The sequence below is a fragment of the Podarcis pityusensis genome, assembly GCF_964106645.2.
Source record: "Podarcis pityusensis genome assembly, chromosome: 8".
Taxonomy (NCBI): domain Eukaryota; kingdom Metazoa; phylum Chordata; class Lepidosauria; order Squamata; family Lacertidae; genus Podarcis; species Podarcis pityusensis.
In genome coordinates, this window is record NC_138033.1 from 66,348,049 (window position 1) to 66,367,866 (window position 19,818).

The following is a 19,818-nucleotide window of genomic DNA, read 5'->3' on the forward strand; positions in this document are numbered from 1 at the left end:
ATTCAAACTATTAGCTTTCAATATAGCAACTAGTGACCACGAAGGAGACTTTTTCAACTAAAAAGAACCACCCTACATGGGGAATAAACTTTAACATGGTGAGGTCATTAGATGTCATCTTAACATGCTTTCCCCAGTAATCAGCTGACATTTTACCTTCAAGCAGAGATGTCAACTTATGCATCATGTTGATAATTTTAAAAAAAGGTAAAGGACCCCTGACAGTTAAGTCCAGTCGCAAACGACTCTGGGGTTGTGGCGCTCATCTTGCTGTACTGGCCAAGGGAGCTGACGTTTGTCCACAGACAGTTTTTCTGGGTCATGTGGCCAGCATGACTAAGCCGCTTCTGGCGAAACCAGAGCAGCACACAGAAACGCCGTTTACCTTCCCACCAGAGTGGTACCTATTTATCTACTTGCACTTTGACATGCTTTCAAACTGCTAGGTGGGCAGGAGCTGGGACCGAGCAACGGGAGCTCACACCGTCACAGGGATTTGAACCGCTGACCTTCCGATCGGCAAGCCCTAGGCTCAGTGGTTTAGACCAAAGTGCCACCCGTCTCTTCACGTTGGTAATTATGGCCCCAAAATTCTATTAATCGTTCTCCTCTACAGCTTGTGCTCTTACTGGCGGATGTAACCTCCCTTTTTCTTAAAAAAAAGTTTCATTGGAAGTCTCACCATTGGTCAGTTTAGCTCATTATTGTCTTCAAAAACTCAGGGAACCCCAGATGATGGTGATGATTTCATTTATGAAAGCATCTCAAAGCAATTTCAAAATACAGTAACAACTTACATTATAAAAACAGTTAAAACAATTGCACATATAAAAACAATTTCAAATCCAATAGAGCCTTTGCCATGACTACTGTTGGATATCATTGTTTTGGACCAGATCAGCAGCCATGCTGGCTGGAACTTATTGTAGTCCAAAACATCAGGAGGGCACCAGGTTGACAAAATCAGCAGTTCCCTTTATCACTACACTGACTGACAGCAGCTCCCCATCTCAGGCAGAGGTTCTTTTCATGCCTACTTAGGAGATGCTGGGAATTGAACCAGGGACCTTTCACCTGCAAAGCTATGGCCTTCCCTGTAAATCAGTTCTGCCTTGTGGGAGCTGCCAGTACTGGCTCCAAAGCAGAGTTGCTATGAAGATAAAATGTGCAGGGGATTGCTGTTTTCTCCTTGGAGGAAGGGCAGGAGAGAAAGGTTATAAACATACACCAGTAATATCCACATAAATAAATAGATCCACATCATCTGTCCACTATCATAGTCAACCCCCCATTTCAATTCAAAGGGGGAGAAGGAAACATGTTTAATCAAGGTCACACAGGTATAAAAAGACTGCTCCGACTGTAGGCCAATGTCAATATCCACATGTGAAGTCTGCCAATGTCCTTCTGCCAACTTTTGTTGCACCAGTACCACCACTAGTGGAGTATATAGCTGGCGTGGGGTGGGGACAACTTATGAGAAGAAAGAGTCCAAATCACAGCAGAATGGCTACTAGGAGGATTCCTGTGTGGCAATCCTACCACACTGAGTATCCTGCGACAACATTTTAGCTGTGCCCTATCACCCAGGCTTGTTCCTTTTCAACAACAATACAGCAGCAGCATCTGTCTGCAACAGAATGGGAGAGGAAGTGGGAAAGTAATAGCTTTTCAGATCCCACGTCACCCTGGCTTTGCTTTTAAAGTAGATGCATGCTCTGGCACAGGAGGAAAAGGGTGCAACATATAGCCTCCAATGATTTTATTTAATAATGATGCTGATGCTAACGATGCTCTTATTAATTTAAGTTCACAACATGCCATTGGCAGAGTGAGAAGGATAGGAACATCACAAAGATTCAACATGACAAATACAACGCAAATAGAAACAGCGACAAAAACTCTTTCTAAGGGAAAGTGCCACCAAATTCTCTATAGATTGTAGTTTGGGTGCAGACACAACTGGAATTTTCCCTTTCTCCAAAGTGCAACCTGGAGGGGAGATGGGCCAGACTATGAAGGACCAATGACCTGGGGGCTGGGTAAAAGGGACTGGTTGTGATACGAGGACACCCTCTCTTTTTACTAATAAGCTCATCTCAAAAGAAAGTGGGCATTTTAGATATTTAGGTGTGGGTCTTCCTGTGAATCCAACAACACAAGAGAGCACCAGGCTGAAGAAGGCTAGCATAAAAGACCACACTCTCAAACATGCAAAAATACGTAGCTAGAGGACCATTTAATCAGTTCCAGGGTTTCATGTTGAAGGCATGCAAAGATCTTTGCTTAATATCTCTCTCTTTTGGGGGGTAAATTATATTAATTATGGAGCTAAGATTGAAGGGAGGAGGGAGAAAGAGTGAACTCAAGTTTCTGATTTTTAAAAAATGGCCTAAATATAAGTATTACTCATGCAAAATAACTAAAGCTTTCTTAGAGAAGAGTGCTCTTGAAGAAGGGGCCAGTGAAATTATTCTACAATCTAGTTAACTGAACACAAATCAATTTTCACATAATAGAACTTCCCAACTTCCCAACCAGAAAGAGGGAGAGAGAAGGAGAGAACAGGACATTTGGCATTACAATAATGAAGACTTACATTTTGGATTTCAGTTGGGATTACTATTTTTACCAGAAGAAAGTAAGTGTAGATATGTATGCTAACATCTGAGCAATTATATTTTTGAGAAAGTCTTGCATTTAAACTCACCTGATTCATTCTGAAATCCTGTTGCGTTCTGAAAAGATACATACAACAAAGTAACTCCTGTGATTACATGAACCCTAAAAAGAAAAACAGACAGTTGTCATATGTGCCTACCTTCAGGTTTATAACTGATTTGAAGCTGATCCTCTTCAAGTTAGGAGGATAGCAGCAAACTAGAAAACTACAATTTTTCACCCAACATTTTTTAAAAAGGAAAATAAATAACTGTAAAGGCACCTAAGCTGCATAACTTCCTAGCTATGTTTCAAAATGTTATAGTAATAATTAGCATTTATGTCGCACTTTCAAGTGCTCTAAGCACTTAACTTGCATCCTTGCATCACAACAACCTGATAAAGTTGGTCTGCAGACTGGGGAGGGCATGGGGAACTGAAGCTGAGATTTGGTGGATTCACTACTTCACCTAAGGAGAACCTAATAGAGATGGAAGCCTGTGGCTCTCCAAATGTTATTGGGCTTCCATCATCCCCAGCCAGCAAGGTCAGGGATGATGGGAATTGTAGTCTAGGAACATCCGGAGGGCCAGAAATTCTTCAGCCCTGCTCTATAAGAAATAAGAAAATCGAGCTGATATTTTAAAGGAATTTTCATATTATTATTTTTAAATATTCACATATGTAAAAGCTACATTGCAAGTCCCCTCAAGGAGTCTTGCCTTCTCATATTTAAAGGCAATGAATTCAAAGTAAGCACATTAGAGACAACTCACCATCTTTAACATGGGGTGTCCACCCTATTTAAATGACATTACAGTATTCGAAAATGATAATAAGTCAGCTACTCCCATTCAGCTTATGGGGAAGTGTGGATACCATCCCTGAACCTGCAGAACATGGTGCACCTCTACTCTAGAAAGCGTGTTTCATTATTGCTGCAAAGGGGTAAAAGGGTAAAGGGGACCCCTGACCATTAGGTCCAGTCGTGACCGACTCTGGGGTTGCGGCGCTCATCTCGCTTTATTGGCCGAGGGAGCAGGCGTACAGCTTCCGGGTCATGTGGCCAGCATGACTAAGCCACTTCTGGTGAACCAGAGCAGCGCACAGAAACGCCGTTTACCTTTATCTACTTGCACTTTGACGTGCTTTCGAACTGCTAGGTTGGCAGGAGCAGGGACCGAACAACGGGAGCTCACCCCGTCGCGGGGATTCGAACCGCCGACCTTCTGATCAGCAAATCCTAGGCTCTGTGGTTTAACCCACAGCGCCACCCGCGTCCCATTGCTATATTGCTGCAAAATAGTCACAGCAATTATTGCTCCTAGAGCACAGGTATTCTACTCAAACTCATGCATCCTGTGATTTGGTGGGGCAGCCAGGGGGCGGAGGGGGGGGGGGACAGAACAGTTCATAGTTGAAAGCAGACTCACATTCTGAGAAATTAAGGCAGAATGAATACAGATAAGAATTTAACAAGTGGTGCCTTACCATACTGTGCATTTAACAAAAAAGAAAGAGAAGGTCAGGTTCAACCTCCAGCATCTCTATAGCTAAAAGAATCGGGGAGCAAGTGGCCTGAAAGCCTCTCCTCTATCTGAGACTAAAGAGCTGCTGCCAGTCGACCCTAGTAAGTAGCCTAGATGGACAAATATTCTGACCTTGACACACAGTGTACATTACAGTTTGATACATTAAGGACCCATTCACTCTTGATTTTGTAGCTCCATAAAATACTCCACAAATCAAGCCATTAAAAATTGAAATAAGATGCTAGTTTCTCCCGAATGCTGTCAAGAATTTGAAGGCGTTGCTTAACTTTTAATCACTCACATTTGAACAAGATGTTCTAACTCTTATAGATGCACAAAGAGTGCAAGTGGTCTCGCTGACATTGAAGTAATAGTTTTTAAATGTGCACAGAAAGAAATAAGCCGCATTAAGCCAACATTTCAGTGCTAACATCCCCAATCACCTCCCTGCTGTAATCGGATATAGCTGAATTTTGCATACGCCCTGCAGAGAAAGTAATATGTGGGAACAAACAGAAACTGACTGAACATACAAATCACCTCAACAATGTGATGAACTGTTGTAAAACAACCAAGGATGCTTCATTACACTTGAAATACACTTTCAAATGCAAGGCAGCAATGCTATCCAACACCAGGCACAATACTGCCCATGGTTTAATTCATCCTTCCCCAACCTAGTGTTCTCCAGATATTTTGGACTACAACTCCCATCATTCCCAGCCAGTACAGCTATATGGTGGATGTAGTACGAAACACCTGGACAATGCAAAATTAGCATTGTCTGATTTACATTAATTGCAATACCACAAGATAAGAGATTGGGAAACTGCAGCCCTCTGGATATTGTTGGACCACAATTACAATCATCCCTAATCATTGGCCTCACTGTCTGGGGCTGATAAAAGTCCCACAATGTATGGACAGCTATAGGTTCCCCATCCCTACTCTAGATTGCTCTGTTTTGAATGTCAGGGTTGAGCATTTCACACATTTCTCTGTGTACTTTCGAGTGAAAGAAGCCCACATCTGAAAGCATTCCAATCTGCTAGCTATACTGAACAGGCAGGGAAGAAAAGATCGACATTCATAGGGAAAAGAAAAATGGAACACTACACAAACACTACCATGTATCTCAGTTTCCTGTCTTAACACACAAATCCCAATAATAAAGTATGCAGCCGCCCTACAACTTCTACCAGACGTATAACAAGACTTCTCTCTGTAGGTGCCAACCACCTGCATGGTATAGAATCATAGAATGGTACAGTTGGAAGGGACCCCAATGATTATCTAGTCCAACCCCCTACAGTGCAGGAATCTCAACTAAAGCATCCTCTGTTAAAAACCTCTAAGGAAAGAGAGTCCACAACCTCCCAAGGGAGTCCATTCCACTGCCAAACAGCTTTCAGAGTCAGAAAGGTCTTCATGATGTTTAGTTGGAATTTTCTTTCTGGTCAGCATGTAACAGCCCTTGAGATAACTGAAGATAGCTATCATATCTCCTCTCAGTTTCCTCTTTTCCAGGCTAAACACACACAACTCCCTCAACCATTCCTACTAAGGCTTGGGTTCCAGACCCTTGATCATCTTGGTCGCCATCCTCTACACAAGTTCCAGCTTGTCAATATCCTTCTTAAATTGTGGTGCCCAGAACTAGACACAGTACTAAGGGTGTGGTCTGACCTAGGCAGAATAGAGCGGGACTATGACTTCCCTTGACCTGGATACTATAGTTCTGCTGATGCAGCCTAGAATAGCAATGGTTTTTCCCCAACCGCTGCAGCATTACACTTTTGACTCATGTTAAGCTTGTTGTCTACTAAGACCCCATGTTCCTTTTCATATGTACTACTGGCAATGCAAGTGTACTCCATCTTATATCTGTGCATCTGGTTCTTCCTGTCTAAGTGCAAAACCTGACATTTGTCCCTACTGAAATTCATTTTATTAGTTTTGACCCAATTATCAAATCTGATAACGCTACACTGAATCCTGATTCTGTCTTCTGCATGTTTAGTCCTTTATCTGCAGGTACCATCTTTAGGGGTGATATCTCAAGAATGCCACATTCTTTCCCATCAACCACTATGGTTGTCCAGTACTGCAATGTGCTATTGAAGGGAGGTGGTTTCCCCACAAGAGACTAATGCCCCACAGGAGGCTAGTGCATAGTATGGCCTAGCATTTGCAGTATACAATACAATAAAACAAGATCTTACTCCTATATTCTGTGTTAAGTAATAATTACCACCCCTTGACTTCACAAACTCAAGGAGTATCAGAGATGCACCAAACAGGTTGGATGAATTTTTATGCATCTTGATTCTGGATACCAGAGAGTGGTTGAAAGGACTATCTCACATTAGCTAACATTGGGTGTGTACACAAAGCAGATAAGGTGATAACAGCAGACCAACTTCTGCTTTGTTTCAGAGGACAGGAGCGCTGAAATGAAAAGGCTATTACAACACACACATATCCCTGAATGAACTTCTCGTGTGTTCAGCCAGTGGAGTTGTGTTATCAGGCACTGCTATTCAATTTTTTTAAGCTTTTTTATCTTGTATTTTTATTCTCCTTGCCTTTATGACTGTTTTTACTATATTTTAGTCTGTTGCTTTGTTTAGTGTATTTGCAAATCTCATTTGAAAGGGGGGAAATAATGTATCAGTTTCAATGCTCTCATTGGCTAAAATGCACATTTGATTCACTGATGCACTAAAATTAAGTGAAAGAGCACTTTACAAGCACCATCAGCATCATGTGTAAAAAAAATGCAAATATTATGGCTAAACATGCCCTGTACTCCAGCTACCCCATCACTCACCACAGACCCTCCTCTTCTAACATAAAACCACAACAACTTCCCCAGTTAGTCTAACATAAACATAGTTCCAATTAAGGGGCATTGGCTTCAAATTTCGGAAGCCAACAGCATTCATACATATTTCCCTTTAGATCTATGGAGGTAGCATGTTGTGTGAGCGGGAGCAGCCAGCTTTGGGGGTGGGGGGGGGGGTGGAAGCAGGGTGGAGATAAGGAAGAATGAGGAAACTCTGCCTGAAGGCAAATATATGCCTCAAAGATATTCATTTTCATCCTTTTTCATTGTATGCTTTTCTTCATTACTGTTACAATTACATCTCCTGGCTCTTCTCCTTCTACGGACACTATACAAGTGACTCAAAATTCAGAGTACAACAGCAGGACCTCTAGATTCCTTGTGGCTTTATTTCCAGGCACTCACTCTGACTTTGGGATGCAATGGGAAGGATTGATACATCTTTTCATCCTAGCTTTCAGCACAACTCCCATTCATGCTAAAGTCTCACCCCCAATCCAGAACCTAACTTCTGCGAGGACGGGGGATCCCTCCTTCAGTCAAACTCCTGTCTAAGGGGCAATTAGACGCACACACTTTTATGCAACCTCCTACAACCAAGCTTTGGGTGTGTGTGTTGGGGGGTCCTTTTCAGAACCACTCAACTCCATACTTCAAACTTAGTTGTGAGCATGGGACAGAGTCCCACTTCCAGAACCCTGCTCCTTCCCATTAGAACTTTACTATCCATTTTTGCACCTCCACTTTTAGCAGGGGGCAGGAATCCTTTCCGGAGGTGTCCTCCCACCTATCCTCTAACTAGGAGCAAAATATTCACCAACACACTCATTCATGTACGTATCCCATCATTCCACCACGATTCGGACATGGAGGCAGGGAGGGAGAAGACCCCTTTCCAGGCCCACGCCTATCTCCTATGTGAAACACAACACAACACATGCACATAAACATGGAACTCTACTTATACACTACAACACGTGTGGGGTGGGGTCTGGGGTCCCCCATACAGACCTACTTCCTCAACTGAGATAAAATACAACACACACACACAAACACTTTAGCCCTATTTCACCAACCCATCAAAGCACGCCTAACACTATTCAAGAAAAAGCCCCATCCCTTTGGGGGCTTGGGGGGGGGAGTCCCCCCACAAAAACCCTGCAATATGAAAAAACAACGCCCCTGAATCAGCACCTCATCCTTACTCTACTCCCACCCCAAATCCCTTGCACCCCTCCACTTTTGCTAAAGCAGGGTGGGGGTGGGAGGTTTCCCGGAAGCGGTGTGTTTGTGTGACCCCCTCCCAGTTTTACTCCCAATGGGGCAACCCCTGCAACGAGACTCCCCACCCCCACTCCACCACACCCCTCCCCACCAATACACGCCTCACCTCCAGCCCCCCCCCAATCCACGTCTCCCTCCCCCCAGTCCACTCTGGGTCATGCGCGGGGGTGCCTCCCCCAATTAGGATAACCTCACCCCAATTCACACCTCTCACCCCAATTCACACCTCTCACCCTTACACCGCATCCCATCCCCATCCTATGTCTACTCCGCTTCCTTTGGGGGAAGAGGGTGCGGCTGGCGAGAAGTGGAGGGTGTGTGTGTGTGTGTGTGTGTTGTCCCCCCCCCCAAAAAAAGACCAACAACCCTTGGGGCGAAATCCCCTTCCCCACCCCGCCGAGCCCCCTTCGCTGAGAAGGGAAGAAGCGGCGGGCAAGTGGCTGCCGCCTTCACCCTGCCCTCGCCCCGAGCCGGCCCTTACCTGCGCTGCCCGCCGCCGTGGCCGCGGCCTCCTCCTCCTCCTCCTTCCTCGAGAGCCGACCCCCGGCTCAGCCCGAAAGGCCCCACAGGGCCCCTCGGCCCCCTCCGGACGCCATTTTGTCTCCGGCCTCGGAAGTGACGGCGGCGGCGGAGAGGCCGGGAGGGGAGGGGGAGAGGGAGGGGAGGGGGCCTCGTGCGAGGGAGGGAGGGAGGGAGGGAGGAGGGCGCGCGAGGCGACCACTCAACGGTCGGCGGCGCCCGAGGGAATAAGAGCTCGCGCGGGGAACGGCCTTCTTGGCTCTCGGGTGAGAAGCTCGTCCTCACTGAGGTCTAGAGGGATGGTGATTGGAGGGGGGTGGCTTCTAGGGTGGGAGCGCAGCAGGCAGCCCGGCGGCTTGAGCGATGTGTGGGGCTCAGGCGCTCTCGCTCCGAGGGGGCTCCGGCAAGCAGCCCGTCCTCACTGAGGACTAGCGGGCCCGTGGGGTTGTAGCGCATGCTGAACGGGCAAGAAGGCTGCCCTCGCTGAGGACTAGAGAGGTGTGTGGGAGGCAAGAAGGTTGCCGTCATGGAGGACTACGGGTCCTGTGGGGCTATAGGGACAAAACACAGCAGAATCCGCTCTATGCGGGGCTCTTAGTCTTCAGTGAGTCACGCAGTTCCGGATTTACGTATAAGCTAAACAAGCTATAGCTCTCTTGGGACCCCCTCCAAAATTTCACTAGTAATATACTTCTTAATTGTATTTCAGTTCAACAATTACTTTGATAAAATACATATTTCGTTATGTGCAAATGGCTTTAGATACCTGTTAGGTCCATAAATTACCAAATAGCATATATTCAACACAAAAAACAGTGACAATTTGTGGTTGACAAAGGACAGCTGGACCTATAAAGGGGCCCCATTACCTTCAGTAGCTTAGGGCTCATCAAACCTAAATCCGGCCCTAAGTGAGTGGATAGGCAGATCTCCCCCTTATTGACAACTTGGTGGGGATGTGGGGAGCAAGCAGCCCGTCCTCAATGAGGACTAGAGGCAACGTAGAGCACCCGCTATGCGACTTGCAGTCCTCAGTGAGCGGACCTGAAGCTTGCCCTCACTGAGGATTAGAGGCATGTGGGAGACAGGCAGTTTGTCGTCATTGAGAACTAGGGGGCTGTGGGGTTATAGGGACAAAGCACAGCACTCGCTATGTGGGGCTTGTGGTCTTCAGTGAGTGGATAGGCATCTCCCCCTTATTGACAACTTGGCGGGGATGTGGGGAACAAGCAGCCCGTTCTCAATGAGGACTAGAGACTATGTGGAGCACAGCACCCACTATGCGACTTCCAGGGATGTGGGGAGCAAGCAGCCAGTCCTCAATGAAGACTAGAGGCTACGTGGGGTTCTGGTGACTGCGGAAGAAGCTCACCCTCACTGAGGATGAGTGAAGTCCTCAGGTTGTTGCTGTGGTGCTTACAATACTGGTTACACTGGGAGGCCAGGGTTCAAATCCTCCACTCATCCATGAAGCTTGCTGGGTGACCTTTGGCCAGCCACTGCCTCTCAACCTAACCTACCTCACAGGGTTGTTGTGAGGCTAAATGGGATGGGGAAAGAACCATGGACAGCACTTTAAGCTCTTCAGAAGAAAGGCAAGATAGCAATGTAACTTTGAAAAAGGAAACGCTCCTGTTAGTGCCAGCCGGTGTGGCCAGTCATCAGGGATGATGGGATCTGGCGTCCAGGAACATATGCAGAGCCACTGGTTGACTGCTCCTGCCCTAGGCAATGCACCCTAAGCTGCAGCCATTCCTCCACTGGCAGTGGCACCAAACTGACCCTGCACCCAAGGGCTTTGCAGTGTGGATCACATCACAGGGAGAAGAGAAGACTGAGAAGGTGATATGAGAGCCAAAATCAAGTTTCCAAAGGGCTGCCACATGGAAGACGGAACAAACTTGTTTTCTGCTGCTCCAGAGGGTAGGACCCAAACCAGTGGGTTCAAACTAGGAAAGGAGATAACAACTAAACCTTAGGAAGAAGTCATTCTTCAGGTCATTCGTTATTCAGATCTAGAAATCCCCCACATTACTTTCTCATGCATGCACTCTTGGGTTGGGGCAACTGGCTAAAATGTTTTAAATGGTTCTAATTTTGGTTCCTCTGTTTTGTTTTTGTTGGGTAGAAGCTGCAACCTGAGTTTGAGTTCTTCGTTGAGTGGGAGCCAGGATGCTGCTGCTGCTGCTTCATTAATATTATCATTATTTTACTGGTCTTCACTTAATGTTGCCACTAGCTGGTGCTAGAAAGCCATTTATAAAGCATCCTGCTCTATAAAGAAAATCTTATCATTAGTCATCAGTTAATACAGTGGATGGGGTGCAGGTAGAGATAGTGAGGCCCTTCCAAGGAATTCCTGTTGCTCACTTCTGTGATGTCTCATGGAGCAGGGAGTTTTCCAAATATGCCTGCGGTAGGGGAACCTCAGGCACAGGAACTGAATGCAGCCCTCCAGGAGTCATAGAATCGTAGAGTTGGAGGGGATCCCAAGGCTTATCTGATCCAACCCCCTGCAATGCAGGAATCTCAACAATCCTCTATCCAATTTGAAACCATACCAGACCCTGCTTATCTTTGCAAATGTGCTAGCTAGGAGTCTCTCTGGTCCCGAAGACTCAACAATTTTGCACCCTCCTTGAGTGCTTTTGCCTGGCTGGAATGTGTCCATGAACTTTGAACATGCCTTGCTTGTCTGTATGGAGGGCAGACAGGGAGCAGGATGAGCATGTGTGGAAACTAGCCTACTGAACAAAGTTACCATATTTTTCTGTCTATAAGATGCCCCATGTATAAGATGCCCCCTATTTTGGGGTCTTAGATTTAAGAAAATGGGGGGAGATGTATCTGTGTATAAGACACCCCTTAATTTTTGACATTCTCTTTTAGGGGAAAAACCTAGTCTTATACACGGGAAAATACTGTACATTGGTCCACCCATTTCTGCATCTGGCCCTGCCCACCACTGTCATGTGGCCCCCCAGACATCTGCCCAGATTTGAATGCAGCCCTCAGGTCCTCACTCCTGGAATATGTCATCCATTGTTATTAGCTGCCCTCTGTCCTGCCACCCTGAAAAACGTTAGTTAGAAACACCCCCATTCCCCACTTCTAGGGGTGCCTAGGATAGTTGCCTAGGATTATATTGTTGATATTTCTTTTATTTATTTGTTCAAATTTGGGACTCCCCCTGTCCTTTTTTCATATTGATTAAGCAACATTGGGGTGAAGCTTCACACATATTGTATCAAGTTTTTCAGGGGGAGATATTTTTCAGCCAACACACAGGACCATATTTGTGGACCAGTAACACACACACAAAAATAATGTTGCGGTCATCATACAATCGCAGCAAGATTTTTCAATAAAACAGTGTTTTATCAGTTCTCATGTGTTTACTGATGTGCACATGTACACAGAAAAATCAGGAAGGTTGCAATGGTGCTGTCTTAGCTCTCCCTGGAGGATAAGGAATTCAAACTCATTTTCTTCCAAAATCTTTAATGCTCAGATCAGTACTGTGCATGGCTAAGCAAGCTAAGACATTGATCCAGCAAGTGACATGCCCCCTTGTGTCCCATTATATAGGAGTGGACTGGGCAAGCAAACTAGAATTGGAGGGTTGGACCTGAGCACTTGCAACTCCCAACCAGCCCCTCCAGGATGTCTGCTCTGGACTCAAGACAGATGCAGATGAAAGGGAATGATGAAACTGCAGCAAAGGGGGCATGCTTGAATTTGAGAATCCATTTTAGAAACTGCTCTAGTCAAACTGGAATCCAGGAAGAGCGGGGCATCAGATGGGGAGCAAACAAAAGGAGCGATACAGGAACGGAACTGGAGAAATTCTCTCACCACAATCGCTGACAGCTCCATCCCATGGGTGGAACCTGATGCGACTGCAGCCTTCCCTCTTTCCGACATTGCCGAAGAATGCTTTGTTGGTTGGAATGTGAAGAACATGCCAAGCATTTCAAATGCCCCAATGCTGCTGGAGGAACGTGCTGGAAGATAACAGGAAACAGTCCTGTTTTCCTAATCTGAGTGAAGCATGAAGCCCTTCAGGGACAAGACAGAAGAGGCTGTTTTGTGTTCTCATATTTGCAATTGTTTCAGCTACTCCTGCTTTCTGACACCTGTTCAAAGTAATGAGTTGTATCCAACGTTGGTCTTACTCCAAGTAAACCTACTGAAATTAATGGGCATGACTCACTGGCCCATCTCTCTCAGTACTGTCTGCCCTGCCCCTACTCTTAGAGTTTTAGACAAGGGTCTGTTCTAGTCCTAGGATATTCTGTGGATCGAAGCAGGTACCTTCTGGATGCAAAGCAGATGCTCTGCCACCAAGCTACAGCCTGCCCCTTAACTTATGTCTGTTAATTTCAATTTCATTTCAGTGGGTCTACTCTGAGTAGTTGGATGCTACCCATTGCCACTGTTTATTTGCCTTTCCTGGAGGTGCCTTTAGAAACATTCTGCTAGAGTGTGCACATGCACACTGTGAACCTTTTCAGCCTGAGATCTTCAAAAGTTTGGTCTGGTGCAAACTGAGCCTTATGTACATGCTTGCAGGTGCATCCACAAGACACCAGCGCCCTGCTCTCACCCTTCCATGGCCATTTCCCCAGATAGCAAATAATTGAGTTTGGTTGATTGAGTTTACTTCTACACTAAGCTCTGCCCCAGGCAGCTTACAGCAAACATTCAAAACATCAAAACGCAGGGCATTGGAAATACAAATATACAAAATACAGAGTGTGCCAGTAAATTCAAAAATGACAAAAAAAGCAGTTTAGAAAACACAGAATCAATTCAATATCGCAAAACAAAAATCTATTCTAGACTGAAGTACATAAATTCAAAGCCAAACCAGAGTTAACCGACAATAAAGTTTCTGATACTGGTCTTGCTCGCTGCACTCCAAGGAGCCTGGCTTAAATACAGTGGTACCTCAGGTTAAGTACTTAATTCGTTCCAGAGGTCCGTTCTTAACCTGAAACTGTTCTTAACCTGAAGCACCACTTTAGCTAATGGGGCTTCTTGCTGCTGCCACGCTGCCGCCGCATGATTTCTGTTCTCATCCTGAAGCAAAGTTATTAACTCGAGGTACTATTTCTGGGTTAGCGGCGTCTGTAACCTGAAGCGTATGTAACCCGGAGTACCACTGTACAGTTGGAGAGGAGGGGCGGGTGTTATGCAGCTGGCTCCCACATCTTTTCTCCAGAGGAGGCTGACAGCACCAAAAGTTTAATGACAGGGAGGGCAATTGTGATAAGTCTCTTCCACAGCCTCCTTTGTACAGGTCTGTATGTCAGGGCTGAGCTTTAAGTAAGTGGCAGTGACTGCACCGAAGGCAAGAAGACCTCTCCTCTTCAAGTTAAGTGAAACAGGAAGCCTGTGATAGCCTTTCATGTTCTGGAAAGCCCAAATGTCATTCTGGAGGGAACGGCAGCCCAGAATCTGAGAAAGCTTTATTTGCCTGCTTGATGTCCTAAGTTGTAGTTCTACTAGCTCACCACATAAGGGTAGCTGCCCAGACAGCTAAAGGTTTTCCATTCTAGTGTTTCCTCAATCACAATGCAAAGTTCAGAGAAGCATGATGCTAATATTCATTGCCTCTGCTACTTGGAAAGCATGACTCTTCCCTGTTAGTGGTCGAGAAAGGGGATGATGTCACTATTCCAAAAGAGGCAAGGAGGCTTTTCAGTCCTTGGAGCCCTAATCCAGAACAGGATCGGTGTTGCTGAGCTCTGGTGCGGTCCTTGCTCCCCTCCTGTTGAAATGTTTCCATTGACAGCTGTCTAATCCATCTGTGCTTATTTTTGGGTTTTGCATGTTAGCGAGTGGCACATCTTATCCCTGGACCCCTATCCTGCCCTGCAGCCAAGCTGCGGAACCCAAGCTGCAGGTGTAAAAGAACAGGTGCATTGCAAAAGGGTTGCTTACGGAGCAGATTGCTTGAGCATGCCCCCTGCCCCCAAGCCCTTTCTCCACTGCTGAGGAACGCAAACTGCAGACACACCAAGTTACAGATAAATCACATGTTGGAGGAAATGGCTTCCTGTAATCAAATATGGGAAATGTGGGGATGCTTTGGCATATGGTATTCTGCAGGGCTCTGGCATTTAAATCAGGGAAGGTTCCGTTGCTTCTGACATCACCAGTTTGTTTCACCAGCATAGGTTTCAGTGACTTAACCTGGTTAGTTCCATGTGCTTCAAGGACAACCTTGTGCAACCTGATGCTCTCCGGATATTGTTCAACCACAACTCCTTACCACACAAGGCAGAGATGGCCACCAATTTAGATGGCTTAGGATTAGACAGATTCATGGAGGAGATGACTTTGCACTGCCTTGACAGTTAGAGGCAGCAATGCTTCTGAATACAGTGTGGTGCCTCTAGTTGCGGACCTAATCCGTTTTGGGGTGCCGTTTGCACCCTGAAAAGTCCGCAACTAAAGCGCCTCTTCTGCGCATGTGCGTGGCATGATCGAGTGCTTCTGCGTGGGCGTGAAGCATGCAGATTGCTTCTGTGCATGCGCAGGTGGCAAACCCGGAAGTAAACACTTCTGGGTTTGCCGCGTTCGTAAGCTGAAAGTCCGTAACGAGCAGAACGCAACATGAGGTATGACTGTACCAATTGCTGGAAACCACTGGAAGGGAGAGTGTTCCTTTGCTCAGGTCCTGCTTGGAGATTTCCCACAGGCCTTTGGTTGGCCACTGTGAGAGCAGGATGATGGACTTAATGTGCCTTTATAATAATTTAATAATAACAATTATTATTATTTGTATGCCACTCATCTGACTGGGTTGCCCCAGACACTCTGGGTGACTCCCAACAGAATACTAAAAACACGATAAAACATCAAACATTAAAAACTTCCCTAAACAGGGCTGCCTTCAGATGTCTTCTAAAAGTCAAATATTTATTTCATAGACATCTGATGGGAGGGCATTCCAGAGGATGGGTGCGACTATTGAGAAGGTCCTCTGCCTGGTTCCCCGTAACCTCACTTCTCATAGTGAGGAAACGTTCAGAAGGCTCTTGGTGCTCTTTAGCCTGATCCAACAGGCTCATATGTTTTTATGTTCTTAACACCTGTCACCACCCAGCCAGCATGGCCAGTGGTCTGGGATGGTAGGTGTTATACTCCAGGAACAGATGGGCCTTTGACCTGTTCCATTGGACTCTTAGGTTCTTGCCTTCAAGGGCAGCCCAATGTAGAGTGCATTGCAGTAGTCCAGTCTATCAGGCCATGGAATACCATGTGCACACGCACAGTTCTCATGCTGCTTTTACTATATATGCTTACAAGTAGTTCTGTTGCGCTCAGGTCCTGCTCACTAGCTTCCCAAGAACATCTGACTGGCCACTGCGAGAACAGAGTGCGGGACTCGATGGGCTTTTGGCTTGATCCAGCAGGCACTTCTTATGCTCTTATGCTAACTTCTTGTCTCGCTGGAAGGGACGTTGCCTGGCTGAGCAACTGAGTGCTTGCTCCTTGCCCCTCCTTGGCCGCCTCTACTTGACCTTCTTGAATGTCAGCTGCTACTTTGGGAACTTACCTCCTGCTTGCCTTCGATTACACCCTGCCTTCCTCCATCACTTTGGATAATTGGCGGCTGCTTATGCAACTTGACCTTTCACTGCACTGCTGCTCTCTTCTGGCCCGCATCGGACAGCATCCAGCTGGCCTCTCTTGGCTGCTGTGACACTGGTGTGGGTTTCCTGCAGGCTTAGGGATCCTGTAGCTCTCCACACTTTGTGGAACTCCATCTCCCATCATCATCCCTGACCATTTGGCCCTGGTGCTTGGGGCTGATGAGCTTTGGAGGCCAACATCTGGAGAACCACAAGTTCCCCATCACTGGTTTGCTGTAATGCTAGGGCAGGTAACTTTTTCAGCCTAGTGGCTTCATCTCCCTCTGCTCCTCAAGAAGACCATTTCAATGTCCTGGATTTGTCATCTCCACAGATCTCCTGCTCTGCAGTAGTCCTGAGGCCCAGATTATTGTTGCCAATAATCAGGAATTCTGGAGGAATAGATACCTCCCCACTTCAGGGACAACTCCAACTGTGTTAGCGATGGCTATGTCCTCCCTCCACTGTACGCCTCTGAATATCAGTTGCTGGTAAGTCATAGGTGGATAGAGAGCTGTTGCATTCAAGTTCTGCTTGCAATCCATATAGGTTCTCCCACGGACAGGTTTGTGAGGCTGGGTGGAGAGGTTTACTTTCTTCTTCCCTTACGCATGAAAAGTAGGGAGAACCAATATGGGCAGGTGGTTAAAAAAAACCTTTTATTTTCTCAGGTTTTAATCAACCCATTGTGGCTGGCTTTTTGAGCTGCTTTGGAACTGCTGTTGTTATACTGTGTATTGCTTTGTGCTGTATTCTCTGTTTTATTGAATTTGTATGTAGCCATTTTACAGCATTTTTTATTCAACGGGGGAAAAGTCCAGCTTTCAGGCTTCCCACTGGGGTATCTGGTTGGCCACTGCAAGAGCAGGATGCTGGATTAGAGGGGCCTGATCCAGAAGGACTCATCATGTTCTTATAATGTCCAAACAAGAAGTTGGGACATGTCACACCACTGTATCCTGATGAGTGATGAACCGTTAGGGCAAGCCATCCATATGATGTTAGACTACAATTCCCAACATCCCTGAACCTGCTACCTGGAGTTGATGGTGCCTTGCTTACCCAGCTTTGGGAAGGCAGCAAGAGCACGGTGGGGTGGGGTGTCAAAAAAGGCATTGAGGGCCACACATGGCCTTTGGGCCACACATTGGACACCCCTTCTCTGGGGCATTTGTTTGGCCACTGTAATAGCACCATGTTGGACTACATGGACTTTTGTCCTGATTCAGAGCGGCTCTCCTTAAATGCCATCATTTCCCCTCCTTTCCTTCAGGATTCTCCCTGGGCAAACAGATCCTAAATATTCAGACAGTTGTATTTACTCTTTTAAAAAACAAGCAAACACAGTTTAAGTTGTTGGCTGAACCAGTGCTATTTTGGGCTGTTTGGGCCCAATCAAATATTTATTCTGGTTCACACCGTTGTGCCTGCAAGTCGAAGAGAAGCTTAGTTTTGTCCTAAAATTACCTCAGAAGCAGGGCTGTAGTTCCAAGGTAGCCTGCCACAGCATCAACGCAGGGCATCAATTTCCACCCATGGAGTTGCCCTCATTTGATCCATGCTACCTGCCAAAATATGTGAGCACAATCTGATCTTGTGCTTCTTCAGGGCTGTGTGTGTGTGTGTGTGTGTGTGTGTGCAGGACAACTTCCCAACACAATCGTGCATATGCAGGAATCCCCAAATTTCAGGTTGCCTTGACAGCACGCCATTATCTGTTATATTAATACAAACAAATTCACCACACACCACTGCTAGAACATATCCAAGGAAGCTGGATGTTGGACGATTCAGGATAGATGAAAGAAAGCACAGCTTCACAAAGTTCCCTAAACTAGGGAACTTACTCCAACAGAAGGTGTGATGGCCACCAATTTGGATGGTTTTAAAAGAAGATTTTGCTCGGTGGGCTGGTGGGCTGAATTTGGGCCCCAGGACTGGGGATTCCACATCCCCATTTAACCCTAACCCAAAGAACAAACAGCCCTTCAGCTTGGGAATCAGAAGAAAGCAGACTATTATGGGCTGGAACTGTCAGTGAATATGATGTACAGCAGGAATAAAAAGAGCCTTCACCAAGGTGTAAGGTGTGGGAAAGGGCAGTGATGCTCTGTATAAAAATAGGAGTGTCCCAAGCAAAATGTTGGAAAGGATGAGTTATCTTTGGCTTGCATGTTTGGAGAACAAACTTCAGAAACTTCCTTGAGCTTGTCTTAGTGCTGGATTTACATATGAGCTAAACAAGCTATAGCTTAGGGGCCCCAAAAAAATTAAAGGAAAAAAAACTAGATGTACATTTCCAAAATATAAGATAAAAAAAAACAAAATAAAACCTACATACAGCAACAGTGTTTTGTGTTGTGTAGGCTCCTATGATTTAAGTAATGGGCCCCGCCTGCTAGCCTGCTCCCTAAAATATCACTGATTTGCTCATTTCTATATATAGGGTGCCTACATTCTGCATGGACTGGGTGCATGACATATATTCAACACAAAAAACAGTGACAACTTGTTGTTGACAAAGGACAGCTGGACATATAAAGGGCCCCATTACCTTCAGTAGCTTAGGGCCTCATCAAACCTAAATCCGGCCCTGGCTTTGCTGAACATGTTGGTCAAGGCCCATGTGAGTCAAATTGGTGCAGTTTGAGGTTGGCTCATGTGCATGACTGAAGAGGTGTGCGATGCCTCAGGGGACAATCTGAGATAAAGGCAATCATTTTGAGGTCCAAATGAGACACCATCTGTGCCAGGGGCAGGAAAACTCTGGCTCAGGCAGAGGCACCAGGGGCCTGATGCACAGTGTGTGCATGTAACAACACGCACACGACATATGTGGCACGCATTGCTGGGAGGAGGCAGAGTGCGCAGCCCAGCATGGCTGCAATGGCCGGTGGCTCCTCTTCTGGCCACTGAAGTTGCGCTGTGCTGGGCTCCATGCTCGTCCGCCTCTGCCCCCTCAACATTGAGGGGGCCCAGCCCATTCCCAATAAATATGCGGGAGGGGGGGAGGACAGCTTGGTCCCATAGAGCCAGTGCCCCTGGGCTTGGGGGGCTCTAGGTCTCACTATGGGACTCTCAGGGCTCTTCCAGGCCACACGCCTCTCTCCAAACCACACCTCTTATTGGTCCTGCTGTGGAGGCTTTTGCCTGGGTGGAGTGCGCCCTTGAAATGTGATAATGTCAAAATGGAGTGCTTGTGTGTAGCTGGAATTGTGTGGCTGGAACTGTAGGCTACTGAGCAAAGGTAAGACTTGCATCCATTGCATACAGCCCCTGGAAGGCTTTTCTGAAAGGAATGTCGCCCCCGGGCTGGGAAAAGTCACCTTCTACT

At 46.4% G+C, this 19,818-nt stretch overlaps 2 protein-coding genes and 1 long non-coding RNA gene across 8 annotated transcripts in view; 2 read left to right on the forward strand and 1 right to left on the reverse strand.

The window, feature by feature from the left end:
- PRDM2 (PR/SET domain 2) overlaps positions 1–8,957 on the reverse strand; it is a 49,726-nt gene extending 40,769 nt beyond the window's left edge. Inside the window, exons 1-2 of the mRNA XM_081015971.1 lie at positions 8,804–8,957; positions 2,711–2,784 (exon numbers count right to left, since the gene is read on the reverse strand). Coding sequence (XP_080872097.1) covers positions 2,711–2,752 — 42 coding nt within the window. The 5' untranslated portion in view covers positions 2,753–2,784; positions 8,804–8,957. The remainder of the gene's footprint in view (positions 1–2,710; positions 2,785–8,803) is intronic.
- LOC308482847 overlaps positions 1–19,818 on the forward strand; it is a 358,341-nt gene that overhangs the window by 199,666 nt on the left and 138,857 nt on the right. The window lies entirely within an intron of this gene.
- Positions 9,018–19,818, forward strand: part of LRRC38 (leucine rich repeat containing 38) — a 93,164-nt gene continuing 82,363 nt past the window's right edge. For 4 of the 6 annotated variants that reach the window (XR_013989405.1, XR_013989407.1, XR_013989408.1 and 1 more), the window contains exons 1-2: positions 9,018–9,107; positions 12,430–16,975. The gene's annotated coding sequence lies outside the window, so the exon portion shown is untranslated. The remainder of the gene's footprint in view (positions 9,108–12,429; positions 16,976–19,818) is intronic. The other 2 variants (XR_013989409.1, XR_013989406.1) reach the window with 2 other exon arrangements.